This window comes from Pseudorasbora parva, chromosome 15, assembly GCF_024679245.1.
Source record: "Pseudorasbora parva isolate DD20220531a chromosome 15, ASM2467924v1, whole genome shotgun sequence".
Lineage (NCBI taxonomy): Eukaryota > Metazoa > Chordata > Actinopteri > Cypriniformes > Gobionidae > Pseudorasbora > Pseudorasbora parva.
In genome coordinates this window covers 3,085,617-3,109,293 of record NC_090186.1, presented here as the reverse complement: position 1 = coordinate 3,109,293, position 23,677 = coordinate 3,085,617, and the positions used below count along the sequence as shown (strand labels likewise).

At 38.2% G+C, this 23,677-nt stretch overlaps 1 protein-coding gene across 2 annotated transcripts; it reads left to right on the top strand.

Annotated features, from left to right (window-relative positions):
- Window positions 1-23,651, top strand: LOC137040911 (heparan sulfate glucosamine 3-O-sulfotransferase 5-like). 2 transcript variants are annotated; one of them, XM_067416721.1, is made up of 3 exons: window positions 1-383; window positions 16,156-16,278; window positions 19,740-23,651. In XM_067416721.1, the coding sequence occupies exons 2-3, from the start codon at window positions 16,184-16,186 to the stop codon at window positions 20,656-20,658; spliced, it is 1,014 nt and encodes a 337-aa protein (XP_067272822.1). In that variant the 5' UTR covers window positions 1-383; window positions 16,156-16,183; the 3' UTR covers window positions 20,659-23,651. The 2 variants fall into 2 exon arrangements, with proteins under 2 accessions (XP_067272822.1, XP_067272823.1); XM_067416722.1 differs by lacking the exon at window positions 1-383 and adding an exon at window positions 15,175-15,217.
- Window positions 23,652-23,677: the final 26 nt, after the last annotated feature.

Here is a 23,677-nt window from a genome sequence, read left to right as displayed (position 1 = left end):
CTACCATCCTGGGGGAAAAATATCGCATCCCGGCTGGAGCTCAAGCCGCGTCGCACGCACCGCACGCTCCTCTGTAATTAGATGATGGTGGGCGCGCCCAGAACACTTTTACACACACACACACACACAGCACCCAACAACAAAAGTGTCTTCAAACGAGAACACGCGAGACTAGCGTTTCTTCTTGGGTTATTTTCTTCGTGCGGAGTTCACAAAATACTTTACGGTCTTAGAACAGCGCGTTCTCCGGTGTGGCCGTTGTGTGTGACTCTAGTATTGAGGTTTACATGTCGATAAGCTGACGCGTAACCTGTCGGAGTGATGCTGATGCCAGCACCGCCACCTGCGCACCTGGAGCCCCATCCCGAGGACGACACGAACAGGTAGGGGATTATTGCTTGTTTTGGATTATTTATGTTTTTTGGGTAGTTAATCAAGTCTTCAACAATTATTCTCAGAATATATCAGAACTACAGAGTTATTAATGTAGTCAGTCATATGAAGATTTAAAGGGATAGTTCACTTTAAATGAAAATTCTGTCATCCTTTACTCACCCTCAAGTTGTTTCAAACCTGTATGAGTTTCTTTCTTCAGCTGAACACAAGGGAAGATATTTTGAAGAATGTCAGTAACCAAACCGTTAACTGGAGCCATTGACTTCCATAGTAAGAAAAAAAAAAAATACTATGTAAGTCAATGGCTCCAGTTTACTGTTTGGTTACTGACATTCTTCAAAATATCTTCCCTTGTGTTCAGCTGAAGAAAGAAAGTTTACACAGGTTTGAGACAACTTGAGCGTCAGCAAAATTTTCATTTTAAAGTGAGCTATCCCTTTAAAGATAGATTGGCCAATGTGAAACAGTTCAGACACAAAATGATGCTTTATTTAAATAAAGCAAAAATTATATTCAATCAAATGTGCTTGTCATAGTCATGTCTTCTAATGTTCTGAACATTACCAACATCGTTATAGCCTATTTTAGTTCATACATTTTTTGTTGTTTACATTTTTTCATCTGTAGAAAATGTAAATGAACATATATCCTTAAGATGGCAACTTCTATTACTTTTTTTTCACCAATAAAGAAATTGTTCAAAAAATATGAATAAAAAAGAAAAACTTTCCAGGAATGTACAGGATTAAAGAGTTTTATTTTACAATAAATTACTGTCGTCAGAAATTGACAGTGAAATTATTGCATTCTGGGTAATTTTCTTACGAGTTACTGTTAATCAACAGCAGAATGATGCTGACGTCACAGTAACTTACTGCTCTTGTTTTCCTGTGAGTTCACATGATAAAGTCGTCTTTGCCGCTGTAAGAAATGATATTGTTTAGTGCTGTAATTGTCCTGAAGTCACCATGATGGAGATCAGTGTTACATTAGCTCAGATCAGACCTTGTGTATTCATATTAGGGATGCACATTCGATTAAATTTTCTTAGTCGATCGTCGGGAGAATTAACGATCGACTATCGATTAATTATTAATATTTTTTATAATAAAATTAATTATTTAACTTTTATAATAAAAAAATGCAATGAATACAAAAATGCAATGTGTTTTTCCTCGATGAGACCTTTATTACAAGATCAACTTGTGGCAAACTACGTTTAGTAAGCCAAACCGAGCATATGTTCGCGTGCATATGTGTTTCTGTGTGGCGTTTTCTAATGTCTTGGCACACCAGAAGCGTGTCTGACGCGGTGTTGCTGCTGCTGCTATTGATGTACAGGAAGGTACTATACTTCATGTTAAACATAAATATATTGACTCCTAATACAGCAAAGACATGGACGGCAAAATATGCTGCCGAACATTTCGTTCTGTAACAGGTGCAATATTTCAAAATCTATAATAGTTTTTTTTAAATTACAATTACGCCTATATCTGCATTTCGGTTAACCTAGAGACTTTCAAACATCAAAATGTCATTTATTAATGTGCCTTCGTGTCAAAATGACATATAAACATATTCTATTTTGCCCGGAAACGCTTTCAACACGTGTGTCGTGTGGAAAATAGGCATCAGTTCTCCAGCATGCACAGGTTCTCGGCACGGTACGGCACGGCACGGCACGGCACGGCACGGCACGGCATTCAGGCAGTGTGCAAGCTCTAACCCGTTAACCGAAATAAAAACGGACACGCCATGAAAACACCCGCTCTGATGGGACTGACATTGCCGGGATGCACAGGTACCTCCACGCTAACTTTTCCAGCAGGATGCACCGCAGCCGACATTAACCATGGACGGATGCACTTTGTTTAAGCGGTAACGTTAGATCATTTGACTCGTGGCCATGTTGTATTTCTTATGCACAGCATCACAATGTGTTGCAGTGAAATAGTTCGTTTTTTAAATCAAAACGGTCCCACGCCACACTTCGCCGTGACCTCTTCATGAGTATTCTTTTGAAATCAAAACAGATTCACTGATAACTGATATGCTGTCAAATATTGCACCCTGGTGGTAAAAATGTTGAATTGCTGCCACACAGTGAAATTCGTTTAATTGCTTCAAGACTCACGTACACTACAATCTGCATATTAAAATAAAATAAAATAATGCATTTGATTAATCGAGAACAAATTAACGTGATTGACGAAATTCAATCAACTATCGATCGTCGATTAATCATGCCCATCCCGAATCAAATTTCTGATCTAACCAAATCAGAAGTGTGACAAATTAAAATGTCTGTTAAAACAAGGACAAGCTAAAACATAAAATAAGCTAATTTGCTGAGTTTCAGTTATCCAAACTATACTATTACAAGCGTTATCTCAACATAAAGATTTACCAATATCTTTTTTCAAATTCATGATTGTTTGTAGATGGATATTTCACAGTAGTGAAGCAGCTGCTGATATTTATGATATGACATAATTGTGACTTTCATTACCTAATGATACACAGACATCAATACTCAACAAAACACAACAATGGGGACACTCAACAAATCATAAAAACATTTACACAACAACACAAACTGCTAAAAGTGAAGCAAAAATAAGTTCATCTGCACAGATAAAACCAACAAGAATCAAGAAACTCCACAGCATAATCTATGCATGCCGCACTGCATGCTGGGTACCTTCATAGTACACACACACACACACACACACACACACACACACACACACACACACACACACACACACACACACACACACACACACACACTGTAGAAATACAGTATGATAGAGTGCCATTAAATACAAGAGAAGTCCAACTGTGTAGTCATGCGATTATTAACCTGGAATATATCATCATTTCACTCTTTAGACCATAGGTCTGCAACTACATGTTTATTAGATATTCAATGAATTCTTGAAATTATAAATGCTTATTTTTTAAATGCTAAGGATGGATGATAGTGATAGTGTTTGTCTTTATAATACTACTAATCTCACCCCCATGCCAAGCCTATAAGACTTTCGTTCATCTTCTAAACACAAATGAAGATATTTTTTAATGAAATCTGAGACTTCTAGAGGAATTTCTGACGCCTAACGGGGAAAAAGGACCCTTCTTCCCTAACTCCCTAAATCAACACATGCTTAAGGTGACCAAAATACAAGAATAGTTACAAAACATACAGTTTAATGGCGAACACAATTCAGATCAGAATCCAAGTCGTAGTCAAATAAACACATATCACTAAACAATTAATATATTTACAATCATATATTTTAGCTTGTCATTGTTTTTACAGTTGTATTAATATATCTCACTTCTGATTTGGTCAGAACAGAAATTTTAATATTAACATACAAGGTCCAAAATCTCAAGAATATAGAACATGAATCACCATTTTGACTTTGAAAGCATTACAGTGTCGTGGATGGAGACGGCTTTATCTAAGAGCTGTGCATTTCTGTACATTCAGCATCATTCTGACGTTTATTCATAGTCATTTGTAAGAAAATTAGCCAGCATGCATTTACTTCACAGTGCATTGCTGACTACAGTAATTTATGGTACTATAATCATTACTGGGTTTAGCAGTTTGTAATGAGCGACTGGATTTATTGGGCTGTTGATTTTGCCGTCACTGGTATATTCCAATGATTTGTGTTCTGCTCAACACTTTTATGCATGTAATAAAAGCAGCATAAAGATGTCCAGGACTTTTGAGTGTTTTGTTGAGTGTGATTTTTGAAATCATCTTTCCTGTAATTAACATTTAATTTAGGCTGCGTTCAGACTGCAGGTAAATGTGGCCCAAATCAGTTTTTTTGCTCATATGTGACTCGGATCAATTTTTCTCATAGCAAGGCATGGCAAGTTTATTTAGCACATTTCATACATTATGGCAATCCAAAGTCATTTACATAGAATTAAATTAAAATAGTGATAACATATGCATAAGATATAAGAATACCATGTGTAAGAATTAAAAATAACAACAAGGATAATTAAAACAGATGTAAAGATAATTAAAAAAATCACAATAAAATGGTGATAAATAGATCCCTGTCTGCCTTGTTCTCTAAATTCGGTATACCCCTGTCTGAGATGGAGCAGTCGGGCTCCTGTAGGGGACGTTACCTTTGCCCCGCAGGGCCTTTCCTGAGTCCGCTACATAAAACATCCTTCAATTTACAATCTTCATACATCTTAAGGACATCACATCTCATTCATTTCTTTCTCAAGCACGTTCATAACATCCATTTCAATCACTATTCCCTGATTTTAACTCAAGAACCTTCTTGTTAAAGGACAACTCTGGGGAATTTTTAAGTTTATCTTGATCGTTATATCTTTGTGAGTACAGTCTATAGAAAAAAAGAAAAAAAACGAACCGGATTGGTGCTTACAACGCGGAGTTATTACAGTTAATGCCAAGAGCCCCCCTCAGCTAAAACGGCAGCTTTGGGGACGTAACGGGTGTCTTTGTGCCTCTTAACAGACACAAAATGCAATTAAAATGTCTGTCCAACATGAACAGGTCTCTTACATGACAACGAGATGCATTTAGCCATTGTTTAAATTCACCTGTTTTAGCCGGCTAGCTGTGTCTCACACTGAAGTCCTGTGGGAACGCAGCGGTAGCCGGAAAAAAGACAAATAGTCCAGTTGGGAAGAGTGTTGTGTGTGTAAAGCATGATTATTTTATCACTGCACATCTTTCCTCAAGCCGTGTGTGCCCAAATGGAAGGATGAATAAAGTGTACATTACCTCCACAGTGGCTGCACCCGTCTTTAACCACGGAATGGCATTTTCTTCAACCGGCCCGGCTGTGTTGTGTTTGTGTAAGTTAGTCAAGTGATCGCTGCAAATTTTCACAATTCGGAAAGGCACAAACGCGAACCATTTCTTCTTCACTCGTGAGCGTGATCGGATCATCACTCTAGTGATGTCCCGTCACGAACGAATCGTTCTTCTGAACCGGTTCTTTTTAGTGAACCGGGCGAACCAGTTCACCAAATCGGACTGAATCGTTCTAAACGGTTCGCGTCTCAAATCAGCGCTGATCACACACGTTACTTTAGTTACTCACTTTCTGACATGAGTGACAGTCCCTCCGAATAGAAATAAACGAATGTCTTGAATTATATGTTGTAACTCCAACCGTTCACTGAACTGAGTCATGTTTTGCTGAGAGATCTGATGAACTCACGAGCCGCTAATACTGAACATGAGTGAGTAACTGAACGATCAGCGGTCCTCGGATCAGCAGGACAGAATTGAAAACTATTTCTCTCGGACACGTTCAATACTGAGGACAGACGAGCCGATAAGCAAGCCTCTTTACACACACGACGCTCTTCCCAACTGGACCATTTGCCTTTTTCCGGCTACCGCTGCTTTTCCGCGGCACTTCAGCGTGAGACACAGCTAGCCGGCTAAAACAGGTGAATTTAAACAAAGTGGCTAAACTCATCTCGTTGTCGTGTGAGGGACCTGTTCATGTTGGACAGACATTGTAATTGCATTTTGTGTCTGTTAAGAGCCCCAAAGACACCCGTTACGTCCCCAAAGCTGCCGTTTAGCTGAGGGGGGCTCTGGGCATTAACTGTAATAACTCCACGTTGTAAGCACCAATCCGGTTCATTTATTTTTCTATAGACTGTACTCACAAAGATATAACGATCAAGATAAACTTAAAAATTCGCCGGAGTTGTCCTTTAAACCCATGTTCACTCATCATATATTTTTCCACATAGATGTCAAACTTGCTATTTTCATCAAACAGTTTTCACTCATGATTTAACCACAAGCAGAATGAAGTGAAGCACACTGCTCTCCCTTTCCAATCTCTTCCAGTCAGACAGCCCTAACCAAAAATAATAATCAACAGATGCAGAAGAAATAGAAATACTCCTCTATCTGAAGTGGAAGAGATGGCACAAACCACAGGGATATATTCGGTTTTGTGCCGCTTCTCTATGTGGTACTAAATCTGATACAGGTCGGCAGTTTTGCAATGTGACATTGTGCTCTGCCCTCCTCAGTTCATTACAATGGGCAGTCATGTTCAGTATTTGAGATAAAGGTACTGTAAATATACAGCAAGTTCAATCTGTCTTCATTACTCTCTTTAACTGGACTCCTCATCTATAAAGCTCAGTGAAATTAGATCAAGAAGATCCTACAGATCGATACCGAGTTGAGATGATCCCATGAGTGATGATGTGTAACTGGGCTGTGTCCTGTATGAGGAGACCTGGTCGTTGTGTTTAAAGGAAGTGTGAAATGTTTCAGTTCTAACTTCCTCCTATCCTAATTTAATGGTTTGACAAACAATGACAACAAAATATGCAAGAGAGGACAGTATTACTAAAGCCCTATTGGGACAGGATTAGATTAACATGGGGACGTGGGGGTAAAGTCATTTAACCTCAGGACGTCTGTAATATTAATGGCCAATCCCCACGGGATAAGACATCTCAGTAAAACTAGCAGAAGTGGGAGGAGTAACTCGCTTTACACACCACGGTAACCTCTGTGTCGTCATGTGTGTGTGACGTTGCTGTTATCACGTGAGCAAACACAACATGAGCGCCAGTCTGATATATAAATGTGTGTGTGTTTTAATCATAGACTGTAAAAAAATATGGACGTAGTGTCCGTGACGTCACTAATAGGATTATGATGAGCCGTTCTGAAGCGTAAAGTAGAGTCGAGCTGGCCGTCGCCATCTTGTGAGCGAGTCATCGCGCGTCACTCCCGAATAACAGAAAATGGGCAAAGAGGCGGGATGTGGGCGGAGCTGAGGTCACGCAATGACTACTGACGGCGGATAAATGGCTATCCACCTGTCACTCAAAGTAACCACGCCCTTAATTAGGCAGAACTTTAAGGCTTTATATAACGCAAACGAATGAGTTATAAAAAAATTCACCCCCTCTCAGTTGTCATGAAGGGCAAAATTAGCCATATAGACCAAAACCACAATTTGTCCCAGGCTGTAAACATGTTTTTTTTTCTGCTGTAAAGTTGGGCATTTTAACATGAGGCTCAATGAGATTCTGCTCTTCTGGAGCCGCTCTAGTGGCCAGTCGAGGAACTGCAGTTTACATTACTTACGTATTGGCTTCAAGAGATCGCGGGAGGTTGCCGCTTGGTTTTAATAAACAGTTAGGTCCAGTCTAACCATTCTGATTGGATTGTGTTGGTAATAGACACTTTCCTGGAGCTAAATTAAGTGTTGTGCCTCTAATAAGTGCTTTTGATCTTATTTTTCGCTTTAAATGATATGTGAAAATACTAGTTGTCCCTCCACCTACAACGCAACCGAATGCTTCAAGCGCCTCCAAGCTCGCAAAATGCGCTTTTTTAAAACTTTTAAACAGGAAATGACTGAATTTTACCTAACATTTTTACAGCGGGATTAGTATTACCCGAGGTCATTTTTCCAGACCTTTTTACAGAAGGTAAACGTCTCGGTAATCTTCACTGGCATTGTCCGTAATGATTACCGAGATGGCACATTCGGACGGGACTAAAATCACAGAGATCCTCTGGTAATAATTACTTTTATCCCCCCACGTCCCCATGTTAATCTAATCCAGTCCGAATAGGGCTTAAAGGTCAACTCCGGTGAGAAATGACCCTAGGGGTGATTAACAGATGGTTTCCGAGTAGATCGTTCTCTGGGATGCGTTTTCATTAAAATCGAATGTAAAGAGTTTTATCTCTAAAAACAGATTAGCTTATAACGCTTGTCTATGGGGCACAGGGTAAGTGAAATTAAACCGCTAGTTAATACGACTAACAAGACTCAAAATAGCCTCACACTAACACGGCAGCATAATGAGGGTCTCTACATGCAAACCCAAGCATTGAGAACTTTGTAAGAGTACAAACAGTTTAATAAGAAGATACTTTATAAAGACAGTGCATTACGCATTTACAGACGGCAGCCATCTTGGAAAACAGTCTCGACTAGTCGAGCCACGAACGCTGTTCTACTTAGCACAGCGTTCGTGGCTCGATGAGTCGAGACTGTTTTCCAAGATGGCTGCCGTCTGTAATCGCGTAATGGGCTGTCTTTATAAAGTATCTTCTTATTAAACTGTTTCTTACAAAGTTCTCAATGCTTGGGTTTGCATGTAGGGACCCTCATTATGCTGCCGTGTTAGTGTGAGGCTATTTTGAGTCTTGTTAGTCGTATTAACTAGCGGTTTAATTTCACTTACCCTGTGCCCATAGACAAGCGTTATAAGCTAATCTGCTTTTAGAGATAAAACTCTTTACATTCGCTTTCCATGAAACGCTTTCCAGAGAACGATCTACTCGGAAACCATCTGTTAATCACCCCTAGGGTCATTTCTCACCGGAGTTGTCCTTTAAGAGTGTTTGACCGTTCCTTCAGCTCAGATATTAAAGACGCTCTCAGCAAGAACACATGATGACATTCAGGGGCGTATTTAAAGTGACTCTATAATGTTGTTTTCGAATATTACCTTTCGTTCAGTGTGTAATATAGCTGTTTGTGAGAGTAAAAGGTCTGCTGTAATGTATACATGTCGAGAAGACACTTGTTTCAGTGCTGCAAATTCATTTTGTAATTCAAAGAATTGACTAAAAGGACTGGAATTGATATGGAAAAACTTAAGCGCCTCTGGAGCTAAAATTCAGATATGGTAATCAGCGGTTCAGTGGTAGACCAATCAGAGCAGAGTATCTCTCGGAGAGGCGGGATTTAGAGAGACTGAATCATTGAATTAACCATTTAAGAATCAGTGAATAATGTGGTGATGTGCAATGTGTATTATGAAAAAAGGAAAGTGTTTTTGACCTGCACCTGTTGTTGGAGACGGCAAAACAAAAGAAGAAACCTAAAATGGCATAATAGGGGCAGTTTAATGATAATGGGCTAATCTCTGATCTTATTGCTAACCTTGACTTTGTTTGGGAAGGTAATCTCTTTTCAAGTTGTTTTTTAATGCATTTTGTTATTATGATACCATCAAGGATCCTTATTTTTTTTAGAGATATTTTTGAAATGCTATGAAACATCAGATGAGAACAGTTATATGAAATGACGTCACAGCACTCCTAAAACTGAATGTTTTTCCCTGTTTCTGTTCATGTATTTTTTGCCCTTGTTGTTGCTCAAGCTTTTTCCTATTTTAATAAAGGATTTGTGTTGGAAGGAATCCAACTGGAGAAGAAATCTACTGGCAGATGCCACAGCACGTAAAAACACTTGCCCCCCCCCCAATTAAAATAAAACATTGCTCCAAAGCTCCTGGTCTCATATATATGATTTCCAAACATACGATTTCCTATCACACTGTAATAGTGTCAGTAAACATGCTAGGCTGCATGTCATTCCTTCCCTAAAATATGAAACCAAGGACTATTGTCAGGAGAACCATAAAAGAGACGCCGCGGTTTAATCGCGTGGCTCATCTCTTGTGAACATCAGCTAAGTGCTCCATCAGACACATAATTAATGAGGGGTGTGTGTGTGTGTGTGTGTGTGTGTGTGTGTGTGTGTGTGTGTGTGTGTGTGTGTGTGTGTGTGTGTGTGTGTGTGTGTGTGTGTGTGTGTGTGTGTGTGTGTGTGTGTGTGTGTGTGTGGAGTATGAGGTCACATTCCATTACCCCATCAGCACCACTTCATAGCGCTTACACACACACACACGTCTCGCCATAGATTTGTTTTCTGAATGTGTTTACCTTTTTCAGAAAACATCAGCAATCCATAATGAAACTATCACTGAAGCAAGAGCGCTGTATTTCTGCACATCAGAACAGGCCTATAAAGACAGTGGCTGTAGCCAAACTCGCCCCCATCCCCTTATAACATATTTCTGGTAACATTTTATAATAATGGTCCGTTATTAATAGATAACTATGCAGGAAGTAATGCAGGACTAATGCGCACTACATTAACACTAATATAGAAACAAGCTGAACTAATCAGTAAGTAATATTGAATTCAGGACTAAGATAGTTCCTTATTAAAGGTGCACTATGCAGCTTTCGTCCACTGGAGGGCGCCTATTCAAAATAAATCGTAGTTTGATGACGCAAAGTGTGAGCGCAGCATCTTGGGAGATGTGGTCTTCACCTCACAGCAGGTGGAAAATAGGACTCGGGCAGAAATCACGTTCATGCATGCGGCTATTAACGTTACTGTAGTGAAGCAGAGCAGGACCGAGTGTTGTGGAGCTGAGCACAGCTGCTGGAGCGATTGTTAAACAAATACCCGCCTCGTGAATACCGGGACTTTTATTATGACGGGACGGGACACAATCGCCGGGCGCCTGCACTGATCCGCTCTTCCGGTTATGATTTTGAGGTAATGCAGCTCTGTTTATCATATTAGATACATTGAAGTGTGTTCAAAACGATGTTATGACGTTACTCCGTGCGTTCACTTGTTCACACTGCTAAGAGTAAAGCGCTCCTGCCAAATAAAAGCCGAAACCGAGGCAGACAACACAGATATGACGCGATTGACAGGCGACTCCCTCAAATGCAATGCTGACACGTCCCTGTCCTGAGTTAAAATAGCAATTTTCTCACAATTTACAAATAGTTGGAAACTTCTGGGATATTGTAGGTACTCAACTCAACAAAATATATAACACCGGCCTAGTGGTTTTTGGATATTTTACTGCAAAAATACTACATAGTGCACCTTTAAGTAATTATTAGTTACTGAATGAGACTGGCGTCACTAATAACAAGGAAAAATGAACAAGAATTACTAATCACAACATTAACATGTCTGAGATGTGAGAAATTGTCTTTGTTTTCTCTCAGTGTGGTCATTAAATGCTTCACTAATTCCTTAAGTGTTATCTAGAGTCATTATTCAGGAACTTCTAGTGATCTGGAGCATTATTTTAAAGTGGAAAACATTGTTAGATCACTAGTAGTTCCGTTGTTACTCTGAATAAAGTAATACAATGCATAATTACTCAAGAACCCAATCACTCTTCAAGGACTACTGGTGATCGGGGCCATTATTTTAATGTCAAAACCATATGTTCCACTTTAAAATAATGCTCCAGATCACCAGTAGCTCCTGCATCATGACTAGGTAACACTTAAGGAATTAGTGATGCCTTTTATGACTTTATTCAGAGTAAAGAATATGATTGATTACAGCTCAGACACACAATAATGTTACGTCAGTAAAGTTGGTTTTATATTCGCACATTCGCGTTCAATAACTATCTCAATAAATGTGCAATTAATTCATGTTTGCAAATGGTAAACAGCGATATGATATTGTGAAGCAATGATTGTCAACCCACACCACTTTTCAAAATCGAAAAAAATGTACAAGTATTATTTTAAAGGCATTCTTACTTGTGAATGTCCACTGAATGTACAATGTAGCGTGGAAAACCAGTTAGGGACCGTGTACAAAGTTTTTTTTTTTTTCATTGTGTGCAAACAGATAGGCTAATTACATTTTAGCTGGCTACAGATGAACCTACCAGCTAATATAAAGCACATTATAATGCTATATATTTTACTTTAGAAACAATAAAAAATGCATTATAATGATGGTGTTTAAAAAGCTGTTTAGGAAATTAAAAAGAATGAACAGTTACCTTAACTATAATTTTATATCCAGTCATGTGGAAATCCATCTGTAATCTGTGCTAAAACTATCTGGGCAGCGGTGACGTGTCAGCTGAGTTTGGTGAAGGTACAGTGAATTACAGTAAGGTTATTGAATATTGTTCAGTAGGAAAATTCATAAAAAATATGATTTATTAATCTTTTTTCCAAAACAACTGCTGTGCTATAACTATCTGGGCAGCGGTGATGTGTCAGCTGAGTTTGGTGATGGTACACTCTTAGAAGAAAAGGTTCTATCGGCGCTACGTATTTGGAACCCTTAAAAGGTTTTATATAGAAGAATAGTTGAGTATACTCCAAACACCCTTTTATGCTAAAAAGGTTCTATAATGACAAGAAAGAACCCTTTTGGCACTTAAAAAGGGTTCTATAAACACTGCAACAAAAAAAAGGCATTTCTTATCAAAGAAAAAAAATCCATGTCTTATCTAAGCAAAAACTCTCTTAATTTTGAGTTATTTTCCCCCAAAATAAGACAATTATTTTTGCTTGTCTAGTAAATACTTCTTGTTTTAAGAATGTTTAGATGTTTGGACTAGAAACAAGACAAAAATACTAAGTAAGAAAAGCATTTTTTGCTGTGAACCTTTTAGGGGTTCCGACTACGTAGCGCCGATAGAACTTTTTAAGGTTCTATATAGAACCTTTTCTTCTAAGAGTGTACAGTAAATTACAGTAAAGTTATTGAATATTGTTCATTATGAAAATTAATAGAAAATATGATTTATCAATCTTTTTCCAAAACAACTGCTGTGCTATAGCTATCTGGGCAGCGGTGACGTGTCAGCTGAGTTTGGTGAAGGTACAGTGAATTACAGTAAAGTTATTGAATATTGTTCATTATGAAAATTAATAGAAAATATGATTTATTAATCTTTTTCCAAAACAACTGCTGTGCTATAGCTATCTGGGCAGCGGTGACGTGTCAGCTGAGTTTGGTAAAGGTACAGTGAATTACAGTGAAGTTATTGAATTTTGTTCTTTATGAAAATTATTTTAAAAAAATTAAAAAATTATACCTTACTTGTTACAATAGTACAAATAGTAAAAAAAAGTGCAAAACCCCCAAAACGTTACTACAAAAAGAGCTTATAACACATTTACAATTCATACATTTTTATGAACAATATTCAATAACCTTACTGTAATTCACTGTACCTTCACCAAACTCAGCTGACACGTCACCGCTGCCCAGATAGCACAGCAGTTGTTTTCAAAAAAGCAACTGGTGAGGGATGTGGGAATCGCTGGAGAGATCGCTGGAGATAGACCATGGAGAGTTCGCTGGAGACACCATGTATTCTAACTCCTCAATCTCTACCTCGTCTTCATCCCAATCCTTTCTCTTGTCCTGGTACTCATCTTCCTCTCCATCATATGCAGGCATTTTTCTGACTTTCTTTGTGTTGCTCTAAATTGTTCCTTTTTTACACAAGATCAGCCCAAAGATGCCTGTGTTAACTGTATATGGTCATGTGAATGAAAGAACATCAACACCTGAACAATTTCTAGATGAAAATCAGAAAATCTGATTCATAAAATTATATATTTGCAAACCTTCAATCAGCTGTTTCTCAGTATGAAATAAAATGCAGGGGATATATTTGTGTTTCAATTCACAATATGGACAGCTGTCTATCTTGACTTTAGCCTGTAAGGTTAGGTTTCGAACATGCTGTTATCTGGTCTGGCAATCAGTGTTAAAGCACTGCTACATTTGGCAGTAAAAATCCATTGGTGTGGTCTTGGTTGAGCTTGTGTGCAAAAAAAGTTTAAGCATTTTAAATTTTTGTTAACTATATGCATTTTGTGTCAAAGCAACAAGAAATGTGTTATTTATATAGCCCACACAGACAGATGTTTTGCTAACTGGGTTAAGATTTTAGGAAATTTGTTAAATGTATTGTTATAGCAAATGTAAAAAACTGTAACTCAGGTACTGTCCATTTCTTCTGATCATCTTTGAGATGGTTCTACACTTTCATTTGAGTCCAGTTGTGTTTGATTGGACTTTATTAGGAAAGCCTGTAAATAAAAAAAACTGTAAATGATTTTAGCAAATTACTGAAATATAACAAAGAGTGAAAAATGTAAGGGGGGTCTGAATACTTTCCGTACCCACTGTATATTACTTATGTTTCTAAGCAAGCAGATCTCGTTCCTCATTGACTATCATGTTTCATCATGACTATCACCATCATGTGTTCCCAACTATGGCAGTCTATGGGGCCCAAGATCTGCTTAGTTACAAACATTCTTCTCACTTTCACTTTCTTTCTTTTCAACAGAATAAAAATTAAAACCACATAACATATTTTAACAAATCCTTACGTAATGTTCTACTAAAGAGGAGAAATAAGTGACATGAATATATATATATATATATATATATATATATATATATATATATATATATATATATATATATATATATATATATATATATATATATATATATATATATATATATATATATATATTATTTCCCCACTGAACAATCTTTAATATTTATAACAACAGCAAATCTATTTATTTGTATAAATCATGCAGGTCATTCTTTAGTTTTTTTTATTATATTTTTTTGAGTATTTCAAGTATAGGAATATAAACAAATTTTAACAACAACATAAATGGAGCAAAAAAAGAACAGAAAATGCAAAACAAAATGCATAAAGAGCCAGGGATAATATAAATTACATTATATAAAACATCTCAAGAGGCACTTATTAAAAATCAGGCAAAATGTCACAAAACATACAGTCACATGTAAATTGTAGGGAAAAAATATATATATTTATATTTAATAAACAGTATTTCTGACCAAACATTGTTACATGGAATTAAAGAGATGAGGTAAACATGTAGCTAATTTGAGTTTTTTTTAATGAGATTATGGCTATCTATTCAATACATCAAAAAACAGGAATCTCTGTTATAATGGACTGCAGTAGGAGTGAACAAGGAATAAAATATTTAATTTGCTTTCTGACTAAAACGGGATTAATGACACTAATATGATGATTGAAGTATATGGGAAATGCATAGAACCAGAAGATGGCAGTATTGCAAGATCAAGGATGCAAGCTGCCGTTACAACCTGAAGAAGATAGGTAATTTGTAGATGGTCCCTAAAAAAAACAACTCTCCATAGAGGTAAGCGTGTTTATCTGCTTTTGAAAGACGTCGAGTTCTACAGAAACATGTGTTGTAGTATGTTCTCATAATAGTCAATAATGATAAATAACCGAAGTTTGCCTTTTTTTTAATAAAGATTCATGAAGTTATTGAACGCGGAAGTTTGAATGTGCGAATATAAAACCAACTTTACTGACGTGTTTTATTGAGGTTAATCTCAGTCAGTAATTATTGATTACTTAATAAGGAACTATCTCCTAAATTCGATTACTGATTAGCTCAGCTTGTTTCTATATTAGTTAATAGTAGTAGCTGAAGTGTTAATGTAGTACACATTAGTCCTGCATTACTTCCTGCATAGTTGCAATATGTTTTTTTGTTGCAATATTATCCTGTTTGACACGGTGAAGCTGCTTTGACACAATCGCGATTGTAAAAGCGCAATATAAATAAAGTTGATTGATTGATTGATTGATAGTTATCTATTAATAACCATTATTCTGAAGTGTTACCTTTCCATTTACACAGCTGTCCAAATGTACTCATTTTCAATCACTCCTTTCTCATGTGGTGGACTAGTGTTTCCATTAGTTGTTTAGGGGCAGTGTAAGGGGATAGAAAATACGGTTTGTACAGTATAAAAACCATTACGCCTATGGAAGGTCCCCATATGTCACAAAAACAAACGTGTGTGTGTTGAGTGGGCATCCTCTGTAATAGCACTGCTGCACTTTATGACTTGCAAGCCGTGATTTATTGTGTGTTAAAAACATTCAGCTCTCATCCGATGATATGCTCTTTAGTAAAGTGTGTGTTTGCAAACTCATAAAGATGCAGACTTGAGTTTGATGGAAGTGGGTTCTTAATCAATGCTTAAGTGACAGGACATGTCTACATGAATCATGTGTATGTTTGTGTGTGTGTGTGTGTGTGTGTGTGTGTGTGTGTGTGTGCAGGCTGGCGAAGGCTGTTTGATGGAGGGTGATGCTTCTTTCACAGCAGCAGTGGCTGAGGCAGAGGCTCTTTGTTCTGGGTAGTCTGGCGATCGGGAGCCTTCTCTTTCTGGGCACTTTAGAGAGGTACAGTAGCATTCTTTCATTCATTCATTCACAGAGAAACTCAAAATCCCATGAATGTGTGTATATTGCAATTTCGGGGGACGGGGGGCAAATTAGGGGACGGGGAACTTTAAGTCCTTTGGGGAATCAACCAGGGGCCCGTTCTTCATACGTCACTAACTCAGTTCACCGGATTTGATTGTTGGCGATTGGACTCGATCTCTGATTGTTTGGTTCTTCGTCGCTCATCCTGGACTTGTTTCTATAGCTTAAACCTGCTCAAAGGCCTATTGCACAAAACTAGCCATTTAAAATAATAATACATATAAACGTTTATTTGAAAATAATATTTTAATGTTGTGTAAAATGTGTGTATAATACTATAGACACAGTCCCTTGAGTGAGAGATTTATTTGTGGATTGTGATGAATAATTCCTCTATAGTTGTATTGGAGGTTTACACACATTGTGCAGTTAATCTGCGTCGTGCATTAATCTGAGTGGTTACGGATATTATGGGATGGTTTGATGCAGCGAAAGAGATGCAGATCATTTGATCTTGACTGTTAAGAAACTTTAATTAATACTGTCACGTAACAAATCTGCTTCAAATACAAACGTTGAAATAAAAATGTAAAGTGTGTACAAATATTATAAAACCGTGAATATAAATAATTGGGAATTATGTTCATCAAAACAGTGCAGATTTAATTTATCTAACTTTTATGTTGGTTTGGTCGTTTCCTTATAAAGGTCCAGAAATTCGTGTTTTTTCTTCTTTTTCTTTGTCAAGTTTTTTTGCCAGGTGGCTTTTTTAATTATGATGTCATGACGTTGTCTTGGTGCCAGCCAATCGCTGCTGATCGTGGTTTCGAGAATCGATCATCTGCCCTCTTCAGGGAACACAAGAACGCGCAGTAATCTCAGATAAATTAATCCAGATATTATAATCCAATCCGCAAATTAGCCAGAGATCAGTTATCAGGATTAGAAGATCTGGGATCGGTCAAATCATCTTCTGAGAGTACTTCGACTTATCCCTATTGACAGAAATGAGAGACGAGGGGGAGATGTGAGGGAGGATTTTTCAGCCGGGACTTGTTACTGCGCCGAGTCGAAGTACTCTCAGAAGTGCTATTCCGCCACACATTAGTTCCATTTTAATCCACTTAGAAAAGCGCCACGTTTTATTTTATGTCACCATACTAGGCCGTTCATCTATTGGTGTAACTGTATTTAAATAGAGGAAAACGTGGAGGTGTTTGGTGGCTTCTAACTTGATCTCTGTTTGGTACCATAGTGAATGAACTGGGCTTAGTGGGCTAAGCTAAATGATATCAGATCGTCACCGCGCGTCAGAGAGATTAAGAGCACACACTCAGACGAGAGAGGTGTGTGTCAACTCGTCTTAGTTAAGGGAATAACAGTTTAATATGAAAAAGTGGTGAAGTACCCCTTTAAATGTTCCATAGGGAACCACACTGGTGGCTAGTTCCTACAACTAGTTGAAATCGTTTTAATTTAAAATGACCTCTTGGGACATAAATCATCTTGTAGGTGGTTATATAGAGATCAGTGGCGGCTACTGGTCTGTCAGAGAGGGGAAGCTCATTTTCGGCCTACATCATAAAATTTTCTATTTATTTAAAAGTAAATTCTGCGAATGTTCATTTTCAAGAAAATGGTCTGTGACCCTGTCGTACCAACTAGGAGTCTTTTCAAGTCACTTGACCAGTGTCCTCTCAATGGCCAGCAGATTTATAAAAAAAATAAAACTCTGTAAAACTGAAACAAGGAATGTGGTGTATAATTGTGTGAAATGTATGATGAAAATCAAGCAATTTCGCCAAGCAAATAGCAAAGAAATAGGTTGCAGCAGATTATATTTCGACTGAACTTAGATGGGACTGAGCGCGAATAGCTTCAGTGATTCCTTATAGTACAGAATCGCTGTCAGTCAAAAGGAGATGCAGTCTTTCGACAGACCCTCCAATCATCACGCAGAAGCTCAGAGTCCGGGCCAGCCCACTCCCCATTCACCCCCAGAGACGCTGAGCGTCCATGGGCGGGACATAATCGCAGCGTTTATCCAATGACCGTCTAGTTTCGAAGCGCTGAAAAAAAACGTTTAAAGCAGCCCCATTGAAGTCAATGGACGCTGGGCTTCAATAGGGAAATGCACTGTGACGCTACGGGAATGTATGAGAAGGAAATCGAGTCAGCCGACCTGCTATATGTAACTGATTCTGAACAAACTCGTCTTTGAGATGAAGATTTTCTAACGCATTTTTAGTCAATAAAATGTTAATACAATATTACATATTTGACCATTAATTTTATGACTGAAGGGGGGATTTTGAAATCCACTGCCGCTTCAATATACCTGTATATATTTATATCCTAAATAACTTCATAATCAAAACCTTAATTAATATTTATCTTCCTATATTACCTATATTATTATAATGATTCTTTCCAGTTATGATTTTGCTTTGTTTCTTGTTTTCTAAAGTGTGTATTTGGTCTCTGAGGAGTGACTGAGGGTCTGGCCTAGAGATGTGTGATGTGTCACTAAACACTGGCAACAAGGTCGTGTGTTTGGATTTTGGAGGTATCACACACCCCTAACATGTCAGGAGTGCAGTAACAGCGTTTGCTCACTTAGCCCGGCTTCCAGATATGAAATATGGATTTGTCTTTCATTTAATTTATTATGTTTTATTCCTTTTATATTTCCTTTTACTGAAACACTAAAGACTCAAGATGAATATTGCCTGTACTATTGTGTGTCCCTCACTAAAAGAAAGCACATGTTATCAGTATGTTTTGGTAAGAACTAGTTAGAACTGGAGCTTAATCAGCTCCAACCTTGGAGAGACTGTGTATCTGTGTATGTGCGCAATATTCTGTGTTACAGATCAGTGTTGAGAATGGTGTTCAATGGGCACCCTAAGAGATGGGTGGACTTGTTGTTCTGGGCAAGCTGGCGCCTGCTCCAGATCTGGAAGGTCACTACGGGCCTGATTCTGGGGTGAAAGCATCAACAAGTGACACGTCAGTGGAAACGTGCATCAGATTACCTGACTCGAGTGGAAATTTACCATGACTGTGCATTGTCTCTGAGCCAATCAGAACCATCCACATCGCAGTAATGACGTGGATAGACTTTGAAAACGGTATAACTGTTGAGACAATTGTATGTACGATAGGGCGAGGCAACGAGACGGTGAGAGAGGGAGCGCGGCCTACGAACTCCTTGTGAGACTTGAAGCTGGCTTCTGCTTTTGAAACTGCAAACTATTCTTAAGTAAATCTTTCTTTTAATTAATTGCAATCCTGACTCTGTCTTCCTTTCTTCACTACTGGTCCTGGGTCAAAAGCTGTTAACCCCTAACATGACATTATAAGGGAAGCCGAGCTTCCCTTGCAGTCTTAAAGAAATCGCCACTGATAGAGATATAAGTTTCATTCTCTCATTACAGGCTGCAGTTCATCTGGCCCATTAAGGCCAGATTGCCCCCTGCTGATGTGTCATGGCACACTCCTTTACACACACTACAGCACAAACAAGCTGATCGCCTCAAGCTGCACAGGGAGAAACTACAAATGCACCTCCTCATTAAGCAGCTGCCCAGAGCCATTATCATCGGGGTGAGGAAAGGTGGAACACGCGCGTTGCTGGAGATGCTCAGTCTTCACCCTGCTGTTGTCAAAGCCTCCCAGGAGGTCCACTTTTTCGACAACGACCAGAACTACGCTCAGGGCATTGACTGGTACCGCAAAAAGATGCCCTTCTCTTTCCCTCATCAAATAACTATTGAGAAGAGTCCTGCCTATTTCATCACTGAGGAGGTGCCTGAGAGGATCTTTAAGATGAATTCCTCCATTAAACTTCTGGTGATTGTTCGTGAGCCCACCACCCGTGCTGTTTCTGACTACACACAGATCCTGGAGGGGAAAGAGCGCAAGAACAAAACATATGGCAAGTTTGAGGATCTTGTGATTGACACCGACACTTGTGAGGTGAACACAAAGTACAAGGCCGTACGGACAAGCATCTACACCAAGTACCTAGAACACTGGTTAAAGTTCTTCCCTGTGGAGCAGTTTCATATAGTTGATGGAGACAGCCTCATCATAGACCCACTGCCAGAACTAAAGCTGGTTGAGCATTTCTTAAACCTTCCTTCATGGATCAGTCCGCACAATCTGTACTTTAACGCCACACGTGGGTTCTTCTGTCTGCGATATAACTTCATATTCAACAAGTGCCTAGCAGGCAGTAAGGGACGGATCCATCCGGATGTAGACCCTGCCATCAAGAAAAAACTGCAACGCTTTTTCCACCCATTCAACCAGAAGTTCTATCAGATCACTGGCCGGACATTCAACTGGCCCTGAGGATCCCAATAACGTCTGACTTAAAGTGACATAGCCAAATTTTTCTGTAATAGGCTGATTTTATTATCATTATTATTATCATTTTTATTAATTTACTTGCATGGAAAATGACAAAATGTGTCAAAGAGCATTGCAGTAAAAATTATTTCAAACAGTCACCATTATGGAGATCAGCGTTTCCTTTAGTTGGGCTCTGGATCCTTGACTTTTTAAGATTAGTTTTTCTCTGGCTGCTTTAACTGTGTTTATAAGTCACATTTGTTATAGCAAAAAAGCACAGATAAATGGGTTGTTATATTATACAAACATAATCACCACATAGTGAGATAATTAAGTGGTTAATTGAATGATGATTGAGAATGTGATGAACGCCTGCTGTTAACAAGCAGAAGAACTGAAGGACAGTCACCATTATGGAGTTCAGCAGTTTGCTTTAGTTGGGCTCTTGACCCTTGACTTTTTAAAATTAGTTTTTCTCTGGCTGCTTTAACTGTGTTTATAAGGCACATTTGTTAAAGGTCCCATTCTTTGCGATTCCATCTTTCAAACTTTAGTTAGTGTGTAATGTTGCTGTTAGAGCATAAATAATACCTGTACAATTATAAAAATCAAAGTTCAATGCCAAGCGAGATATTTTATTTAACAGAAGTTCCCTTTCAAAGCCTACAGCGAACGGCCGGTTTGGACTACACCTCTGTACTTCCTGCTTTAATGATGCAACTAAAACCGTTTGTTGACGAACCCTCCGCCCACAAGAACACGCAAAATAGGGGGCATTGTCCTTTTGCTCTCGTACGTCGAGAATAAGAAGCGTTTTTTTTGTAGAGTGTATTTGTCGCCATGCCATTGAAACGCTGTTATTTTCATCCCGGAGTCAGATCACCTTTGTTTGGCCTTCCCACGGACGCTGTACGTAGAGATCAATGGCTACAGTTCATGTTTAACTCGGTTCCGGAAAATTATAATCACAATTTAAAACTATGTGCAGCACATTTTGCTGAGGACTGCTTCCTCAATCTCAATCAGTTTAATGCCGGATTCGCAGAAAGATTATTCTTAAAAGATGACGCAGTTCCCTCTTTGTCTGGAGAAGGGGTTGGATATGGTGGACAACCGGTAAGTGTATTTTATTATTTAAGTCGGTCCGTTTAACAGTTTATGTAACTCATGACACAAAGTGCAACGCTGTTTAGCTTTGTTAACTAACGTTAGATGGTAATTGAAACTAATCCGAAAAACTCAGCATATAAAAGTGTAGTAATTCGTTCAGACACCATCGATTGTTGGTGTTTGTAATGATCAGTTTAAACTCCTGAATAGACAGCTTACCATTCTGAAACATCCAGCAAAAGTCTTTCCTGAGCAGGTTGTAATCGATCCTCTTCGATATTCTCCGGGTCTGATTCCGGCTCAAATTGATAAGGCAATATAGACATTTTTGCAATAACATTGAGCACGCGTATCTCCCCGTTATGGTAAGAGGCGGGAACTTTCCGGGGAACGTGCGTTAAACTGCTGTCCAATCACATCGCGGGAAGCGCTGGCCTAATCAGAACTCATTACGTGTTTCTGAAGGAGGGACTTCATAGAACAAGGAAATCATCAGGCCGTTTGTAGGACAGAGGAAACAGCGCTGTACAGATAAGTCAATTGTGTGAAAAATACTGTTTTTTTAAACACAAAACATGAACTCATGTTATATTGCACACTGTAAACATAATCAAAGCTTCGAAAAAACGGGACCTTTAAGGCAAAAAAGCAAAGAGAATATGTTTTTATATATTATAGATATAATCACCACATAGTGACCTGATTAACTGATATCATTGTGAGCTTAAATAAATGTGTGATGTGTTCATTTTACATCATTGATTACAGCACCCCTGTGATGTTACAGCATGAGATTCTGTACAAAGAAATGTTTGAATTACACACACATCAAGAGTGTATGAATCTCAACAATGGTGACAAACACCATATAAAGATAAACTGATCAACTTTGACAGGGAATTTAGTTTCTCCTGGTATAATTTAGTTGACTTTTTGTTTGATATTTTGGCCTGGCCTAGCCCCGAAGTTATCCCTGAGTTTTTGATTTACTTTTCATTGTTGACTTGTGGCAATACTCACCTTTTTGTCCTCACAAAGAAATTAAAACCAGGAACCCGAGAACGTTCCTTTTAAACGTACTCTGTTTTGGGACTGTTTCTTTTTTTTTATGTTCACCCCTGCACCCCTAGACCGGGGGTCGTAACATAAATTGGGGGCTCGTCCGGGATCACAAAACTGAAAGTCTCAAAAAAGGCAAATATAAAAGAAAATTGGAAGAATGAAAGAAATTGCTAAGACATTTCAGCTCATAATTTATTCATGCCGCAATGCATGCTGGGAACCATGGATGAGTTATGGTGCACCCAGAATGCACTTCAAAAAGCTTTTTGATGGCCACCATTTTTGAGATTTACGCGCTGATTCTTGATGTATTTGTGTGTATGCATCATAAGTAGTTTAAACCTATTTGTGCAGAATTACTTTTTTAAATACTTCCGATTATATTGAACATGCTGGCTTTTTATGCTGTGAATTCTGTAATTAATAAAGTAAATCTAACCCAGAGAATCAGTTCTAAATGGGATCCGTGATTCAGGTCAAAACATAACAGCTCATGACATTGTTTCTTACCATAATGGTGACTCTTTCCTTCAGTGATTATGCTTGTTAACAGTAGGTGTTCATCACTAATGGTCAATCATCACTCATTTAATCACTTAATTATCTCATTAACTTAAACACTGCTTCAGTGTTACTTTTAACAATTTTAAGTGTGGACTCAAACTCTGATGAAAGTTCATTTAACACTAGGGGTTTTGTTGTGTTAATTTCTTAAAATATCTCATGTTCCACAAAAGTAAGATATTCATAAGGGATTGGAGCAACATGAGGGTAAGTGAATATTTTGTGACCTATCTTTTTAATTGTATTTTGAAGTGCCAGTTGTGAAAGACTGTCACATATTATC

Coding starts and splice junctions, on each gene's coding strand:
- LOC137040911 (XM_067416721.1), top strand. CDS start 16,184: ATGCTTCTTTCACAGCAGCAGTGGCTGAGGCAGAGGCTCTTTGTTCTG. Junction 16,279..19,739: donor TTTCTGGGCACTTTAGAGAG/GTACAGTAGCAT, acceptor CTCTCATTACAG/GCTGCAGTTCATCTGGCCCA.